Source organism: Pinus tabuliformis, chromosome J (genome assembly GCF_031772625.1).
Source record: "Pinus tabuliformis cultivar Carrire ecotype Pingquan chromosome J, CPIR1, whole genome shotgun sequence".
Classification (NCBI taxonomy): domain Eukaryota; kingdom Viridiplantae; phylum Streptophyta; class Pinopsida; order Pinales; family Pinaceae; genus Pinus; species Pinus tabuliformis.
Window position 1 is genome coordinate 980,634,834 of NC_142295.1, and position 8,069 is coordinate 980,642,902.

The window sequence follows — 8,069 nt, forward strand, 5'->3', positions numbered from 1 at the left end:
ATATTGAAACAATCTTTGTCACAATGTGACATTGGACCATGGTTGATGATGATTGACAATGATTGACGATGGTTGACAATGGTTGACCGACCCTTGTTGACAGTGGTTGACAATGGTTGACCGTGGTTGATTTTCATATTGAGACAATCTTTGTCATAATGTGATGTTGGACAATGGTCTACCATGGTTGACCATGATCATAAACCAAAGGGATTTATATTAAACCCAATGATTAATATTATAAAACCTATGAATAATATTTTACACCAGGTATATGAACACTTAGATTAATAAACCGAAGGGATTGATATCATAAACCCAAGGTGTTAATACTAAACTCCCGAGGGATTATAAATCCAAAGGAATAATATTAAACCCAATGGATTAATATTATAAACCCAAAGATAAATATTATAAACCCTAAAAATAAACATGTATGACAATGGTTGATCATGGTTGATTTTCATATCAAGACAATCTTTGTCACAATGTGACATTGGACCATGGTTGACAACATATGACAATGGTTTACCATTTACCATAGTTGACAACGGTTGAGCATGGTTGATTTTTGTATTGAGGCAGTCTTTGTCACAATGCGTCGTTGGACCATGGTTAGCCATGCTTGACCATGGTTGATTTTCATATTAACATAATCTTTGTCACAATGTGGCATTGGACAATGGCTAACAATGATTGAACATGGTTGGCCATGATTGATGATCAAATAATAGACCATGATTCACCATTATTATTTATTAATTATTTTTTATTGACCATGGTTGATTACTGTTGACAATTGTTAACCATGGGGTCCATTAATTAATAAACATTTATTTATGAATCAAATTTTGATTCATCTTCTCTCCATTGATCAACCTAAATATTAGATTTACAATCGCTCCATTATTCAAATCTCCATGATAACCCAACCAAAACATTGATCATTAAAATAATGTAATTTGTGTAAAGCATAATGGTTGTGGTTGTTTCCTACAATCACCATTTTTCTAATGACATCATTGCAATTACTTTCATTAACTTCATCAGAATGATTGTATAGAAAATCAATAGACTTCAATTTTTCTTATCAAATTACTAATTATTCAAAGATGCATGAATTGCCTTAAAATGTCCTTAAATAGGTTACTCTAATATCACAAAGTGAAAAAGGTCAAAATTCCCTAATTCATTTGTGGATTCAAAGCTCCTGTTATAATCCATATTATAATTCAATATTACATATTCAAATTTCATTTGCAGATTCAAAGTTCTTGCTCTACTCTAGCATAATGGATGTATGAAACATTTTGTTTATAAAACAAAACATCCACTTACCAAAATAAATAAATTAATATAATCAATTAATATTAGTGTTTCTATGTATATAAATTATTGTTTTTAAATAAATTTAAAAAGTATAGGCTTCTGTGCTTTATGACTTAAGAAAAATTCTTCCAGAAAAAAATCACATTAACAACTTAGGGTCACTAAGTCAAATATTTTAATATTAAAAAATGGAACGTTATAGGATTCTAGAATTAGTTAAAATAAACAATTTATAATTTAATGAATTAATAATCTAATTTCTAACTATTCCTAATCTTATCTATTAAATTATTTCTATTTTTAATTATCTAATATTAATTCCTATTGTTATAATAAAAATAATACCTATTTATAACCCAAATTTCAATATAACAAGAAAATTCAACGATATTAAAAATTAAGTAATAAATAAAAAAGGTAAGAAATGATATATATATATATATGAATCAAATCAAAATTAAATAAATTTATTTATTTAAAATAAAATTAGATACTAACCAGGGGAGCACATAAAAATAAATTACTAGACAAGAGAAGGAAACCAAGGAGGGGAAAAAACAAAAGGGGATTAGGAACAAAGGGAAGGGACCCAAGAATCACTAATCTTCCATCCATCATCCCTATTAAGAGTATAATTTCTCTTCTCAATTTTGATGGCTTCCCTTAATTTACAGTGATGGAAATGATCAACCCTAGCGAGGAAACCTAGTAGAGGTTCGAAACACATCTACCCTAAGTTGCCAATATCATTTTTTCTATAATTTTTTTATATATATAATTTAAAATATATATTTTTTTAATTAAAATAAATTTAAAATTTTAAAATAATTTATCTTAAACTTAAAAATAATTATTAAAAATAAAAAATTAAATCTTAAATAAATTTAAAAAAATAAAAAAATTTAAATAATTTTCAAGCTAAAAAACATAATTAATAATATAATAATAATTAATTATATAATAATAATAATAATAATATATTATTATAATTAATTATATAATATTTAATATCTGGATTACAATAATAATTAAGGTTGACCTCATTTCATACGTCATGTGGATGGGTTTGTTGGGTTGGTTTTGAAATGTGTATCCCCCAATGTAATGTAATGATGGCTACCAGGCCTGGAATTTGACGTCCCACAGGACGTATTCCCTATTTTAAGACGTATTTGACAGTTGCTATAAATTTTTACCCGTCAAATTTGACGTGCCCCATCAATCAATAACCGTCATTTTGACGTTTAATTTGGGATATTCCCAGTCAAAATTTATAGTACCCGTCAGAGTTAAAAACGCCAAAATTTATAGTATTTGTCTTCAGTTAAAAACAATAAAATAAGACTAGGCCTAGGGTCATAAGGCAAATTCATACTGTGCGTCTGGCTCACATGGGGCTGGAGCATGGCACGGTTTCATAGATTTGAAGCGTATAAAATATTATCCGACTATAGTCCTTTTGTAGATATGAACTTTATGAAAGGAGATCTCGCCCTGGGAAAATAAGAACAACTAGATTGTAAGTTAGGTGTTACATTCAAGGAACCGACCAACTAGTCTACGTCAAGAATGTGAATTCAGCGATCGAATTGTACGCTAGTAGGTGATTGCAAAATACTAAAACTATACGTGCGTTTTCTGGCACGTATAATACTAAGAAGAGAAGTGGACTTGTTTTTATTCCTTCGGCTTCCCTCAACTGTTCCACACTCTCCCTCTCGTTCAATTCCCACCATCTTCGAACATCGATGAACGAGTGCAATCAAAAAATAAAAGCATTCGAGAAACAACTGGTGAGGTGAAGGGTAGTTGCAGTGTTTAATTTGACAACTTGCCTGTAAGGTTGCCCGCTGCGAAAAAGTTGGGTTCAAGAAGGCCCCGGACGCCCTAAGAAGATCAGAAGCTTGTTACTTACATACTGGAGCATGACCATGGCAGCTGGAGGGATCTGCGACCAAAAGATGGGTTGGTGAGATGCTGAAAGATCCCAGAAGATCTACAGATTGCATTGATTAACTATCTAGGCCAAATATCAAGGGGGGAAGTTCAGTGTGCAGGAAGAGTAAACTATTATTCAATTTCATGCTCTAATAGGAAACAGTTGGTCCACCATTGCTACTCACCTTCCCAAGCGAATTGACAATAAAATAACTCTCATAAGGGGTAAGCAGAAGGTGGACCTCAAACTCCTTCAAAATTGTATTCACTACCATGCTATTTTCTTGAAACGCAAGGTTGGGTCGCTAAAAAAAATGTTGGAGCTTTCTACCGAAATTATCATCATCATTTACATCAAAATCGGCAAGTTTTAACAGTTTGCAAGTCTCAAGGAAGTTTCCTTTTTCAATCCGTTTCAATCTCATTCAGTTGTTGTTTTTTCTTTCTTTCTTCATATTTGTTTTCTGTGAAATTATCAATGCCCTTGTCAAAATGAATTTTTGTGAAGTCCGATATTAGAAAAATATCTTGTGATTTATTCCATAACGAAGCTTACAATTACCATCTTGAAAATTGAGGGTCCTGATTTTGACTATTTTTGTTTTTTGGATGCCCTTATTTTGACTAATTTTGTTTTTTGAGTTTTTTACTAAAGGCTTTGAAATCAACCTTATTTTTACCGCAGTGAATTTTTCTTTAAAATAAAATAATTATATAGTTATTTAATGAAATTTCTCTTACTATAAAAATAATTATTGAATTACAAGCTCATTTTTATATAGTGCATCTATTTAGGTTGTCAACCACTTCTAATATAGTTGTATTTAGAAGATGCAACTGGTACTAAGTACATGAATAAAATAAGTAATGGTATTGTCTAACATAATGCTCAATAGGAAGAATTGTTTTGTATAATTGGTTGGGCTGTATATTTCATCTATGTTGTGGAAAGTAATGTGAATTTATTTTTTTATGTTGAGGACACTATAGGCTCATATTTAGGATATTATGAAAATGATTAGTTAGCAATATTCAAATGTAGATGATAAGTTGATTACCTTGTAGATTGCAAAGTTTGTTTAGTTTAGACATTTTTCGACTTCATGGTTTTAGGAATAATGTATTCTAAATATGTATAATGGATATCAAATTAGCTGAAAGAATATACAAATATTTTAAAAAATATTTAGCTATTATCATTAGATTTATTATTCAATAGTTCATAGATGGTTGATAGTGAATTCACATGTCAAAATTTATGTATATAATCAAAATTATTAACTCCCAAAGGCTAAAAAGCTTTATAAAATCTTAAAAGTATGCTTGTATGCTATGGAGAAACACAAATGTTAACTTAGGAAGAAACAAGGCACTTTAAGAGGGAGATTAAAGGAAGTGGAGACATGGTGAAACACATATGCTAACTTAGAAAGAAACAAAGCACTCTAAAAGGGAGATTAAAGAAAGTTGAGATGCAGGAGTAGTTCAAAGAGAGTTTCTAGATAAGGGAAGGTCAACGCTCCCAAATTTAAGTAGAACGTAAAATGAAAAGCATGAAAAATGCCAAAACGTCATCTCAATTTTTATTTAACGGGTATAAGAAATTTGAAATTCCAAAGACTCATGGCTACTTCCTCATCTCTTTATCATGGAAATTGAGCGAAATCATTAAGAAAACACTTCCATAACAAGGCATCCTAACTCTTAAAAAAATCCCAGTGCGGGTCTTGCTTTATTTTAATCTTAAATTGCTCCGAAGATTTGGACATTAAAATGCAGTTTATTGTTGAAACTGTTCAATTGCGTTCCATAAATGCATGTCCTTAAGTGATTTCAATAACAACTCTTATGATTTCTTGTTCATTGATCTTCGACTCAAAGTTTGTGCTTTCCTATTTTTCTTTAAGGCGGCCGAACATATGTAAAAGCTCTTTTCCAAAATACAATTCCACATTTGGGTCATAGAGTTGTTATCATGACTTCAAAGTGTTTTTAAGTTCTAACCTAAGTGCATATAACTCCACGCTTCTATATAAACATAAGGTCAAACGGCTGCACCAGCTGCTATAGGTTGTTGAATAAGATCGTGTACATTCCACTGAATTGGCATCCAGGATGCATTTCAGTGGACGTGACCTGCCATCAGAGAGAGCATTTGTAGCCACATATGACCACTTGATTTTACTCAGGCCCTGTCACCTTGGCTGCCATCTTCTTCAGATGACCACTTGATTTTACTCAGGCCCTGTCACCTTGGCTTCCATTCGTTAGCCCCACCTCGAGTTCTAACCAGGGCAGTCCATGTGTTCATAAGCACCACTACCACCAAATAGATCAAGAGAAAGAGAAAGGATATGTCTTAAAGCTTTGCAGGGCAGAACGATACCAATTACATGAATCTCTAACTTACAATAATTTCTTCAAACGCACCATGCTAAATATCATCTACGCTTCTAACTACCAAAATCTGAGCTGCAGTACTGATAATGCCAAGATCACAGTGGTCTGGCAAGTTTGATGACTCTGTTCATATAAATCGAACTGCCACTAACTCTCTGATGCGATTAGGTAGCTACAGTAGTCGCAGTTCCACAATGGAGAGGGGATGCCGGATCCTCTTCATCATCTTCTGCATCCCATAGGAAATTAGCATAGGATCCAAGAATATTGCTGCAGAATCGAGCAAACAATGAGATATCATCAGTTAAATGGTTGCATATATTAAAATCCCTGAATCTATCCACTTTTATAGCCACTTGAGATGTAAAGTTTCCCTCCTGTTTTACCCGACTTGAGATGATTAAATTTGTAAGTTTTAGAATCATCATAATAACAAACGATACCAGATCCTATCTAAGCATCATCCCTAGACTTGGACTAGAACGACTGGAAATAGCAGGCATCATCTCAACATCAATGTCTAAGTAGGATCAAATGCAACGAAAGTAACAAGCTAAAGAGAGAGCATAAAACCTTACACATAAATGTATACATAATTGGATAAAACCAGTCAGGAGATAGGAAAGATACTCACCAGTCATCCGGAGCAGCATCAACAGCTTGATCAAAGTAAGAATGTGCACGAGGTGCATCTTTATGAACATCCCATATCAGATTGGCATAGCTAGAGAAGGCATCCCCATCACCCGGACTGGCTACTATGGCCCTCGTGTAATATTCCTCAGCTTTTTCCACATCATGCTGGACCTAAATACACAAAAAGCCTACGGATTAAAAATTGTGATGTAGAATATACATTTTATAAAATGAGTGCCTTTAATATATATTAAGAGATTGATGATATGCAATCAACAACACTAAGATGATTAGTTATATATAACAGCATAAACGCAGTTCAGATTCCTCAATACTAACCTCCTGCAGGAACCTTGCATAATTCGTTAACAGAAGTGGGTTGCCAGGATCTGCCTGCAGCATTTTCTTATAGTAAGCATCTGTAGTATTGGAATCTGATCCGAACCCATCTCCTTTGCCTCCGTACCCACCTCCACCTCCTCCTTCACCTCCAAATCCTCCATTAACGGAACCTGTCGCAGTTCCCGACCCAACAACAACACTCTCGCGCACCAAAGCCACTCGAGTGCCTTCAAATATCGCACCACTCATCAAATCACCATTCCTCCTTCCGGAGACAAAAAACCCTACACATGCATGGACTTCAATTGCTGCTATGTTTTTCCCTCGACATTCCTTTTGTGGGTCTCCGGTGCTTTGAAACCCAATAGATATTTGAGTATCAGAAACCTGAAATTCCTCTTTCAGAGCCTCATCCACTACCACATTGCTAACAAAATTTTCTGTAGAAAGCTTTCTCGAGGGTTCCAAAGTACCAGACCCCGACCTTAACCCCAGTTTCCTTAAACTGCCATTCGATACATCGCCATTGCCGGTAACATGCAATTGGTTCAGTTGAACAGATCTGCGCGAATTCAATTTTGATTCTTTTTGAAGTCCAAAGAGGGAATTGAGTCCATGAGTAGAACTGCAGAGTAACATCATGGTATTAACGCCTAAGAGAAGTACCATGTTCACGAACTTAGCGGCACAGAATGAGTAGATATATAGGGATCACACAGGGCGGGCCCCATGAGTGGGGTTTGGCGTTTTGTTGAAGTATCATGTCGTTGTGGAACGGAGGTTTGGAGTAATGCGCCGACTTATACTGGCTATACGAGCTTTAGCAAGTGTTACATTTTGAGCCCCTTGTATGGGTTATTCCCTTGGTTACGCATCATTCAAGCGCTCGGCTCAAGAAGAATCTACGATTTGTATGAGTGTTTGTCACGCAACAAATTACCACCAATCAAAGTAATCAACGATCCAAAGAGAGGTATGGAAATGAGCATCTAAACATAAGTTCAAAGTTACGTAAAGGAAAATTGAGTTGAGATGTGAGGAATGTGGAAAGGAAACGTGGGTTCTACTGCTCAAACGAGGTACGAGGTCCATTGCATAGTAATGCAAATGAGGGCGGTTAACTATCCATGAGCACTCTCTCACCCTTAAAATATCGGAGGGGAGCATCACGTCAAGAGATGTGAGCACCATGTAATTATTAATAAGACTAATATATCTATATTTTACAAATAAGAAATGGGACTATGATTGGTAAGTGCCGGGAAAAAAAAATAATGAAAGTGGATATGTGGCTACTCTATGTAATTCGTGAGCACGTTGTAATTATTTAAAAAACTAATATATCTATATTCTACACATAAGAAATGGGACTATGTTGGGTAAGTGCCGGAAAAAAAAACTAATGAAAATGGATGTGTGGCTAC

At 34.2% G+C, this 8,069-nt stretch overlaps 1 protein-coding gene across 1 annotated transcript; it reads right to left on the minus strand.

The window, feature by feature from the left end:
* Nucleotides 1–5,155: 5,155 nt before the first annotated feature.
* On the minus strand, nt 5,156–7,329 carry LOC149230132 (uncharacterized). Its single transcript, XM_089378855.1, has 3 exons — nt 6,643–7,329; nt 6,302–6,474; nt 5,156–5,937 (listed from the first exon to the last, which is right to left on the minus strand). The coding sequence occupies exons 1-3, from the start codon at nt 7,312–7,314 to the stop codon at nt 5,832–5,834; spliced, it is 951 nt and encodes a 316-aa protein (XP_089234981.1). The 5' UTR covers nt 7,315–7,329; the 3' UTR covers nt 5,156–5,831.
* Between the last annotated feature and the right edge of the window lie 740 nt (nt 7,330–8,069).

Coding starts and splice junctions, on each gene's coding strand:
- LOC149230132 (XM_089378855.1), bottom strand. CDS start 7,314: ATGGTACTTCTCTTAGGCGTTAATACCATGATGTTACTCTGCAGTTCT. Junction 6,475..6,642: donor ATGCAAGGTTCCTGCAGGAG/GTTAGTATTGAG, acceptor TTGTGTATTTAG/GTCCAGCATGATGTGGAAAA. Junction 5,938..6,301: donor GATGCTGCTCCGGATGACTG/GTGAGTATCTTT, acceptor TCGATTCTGCAG/CAATATTCTTGGATCCTATG.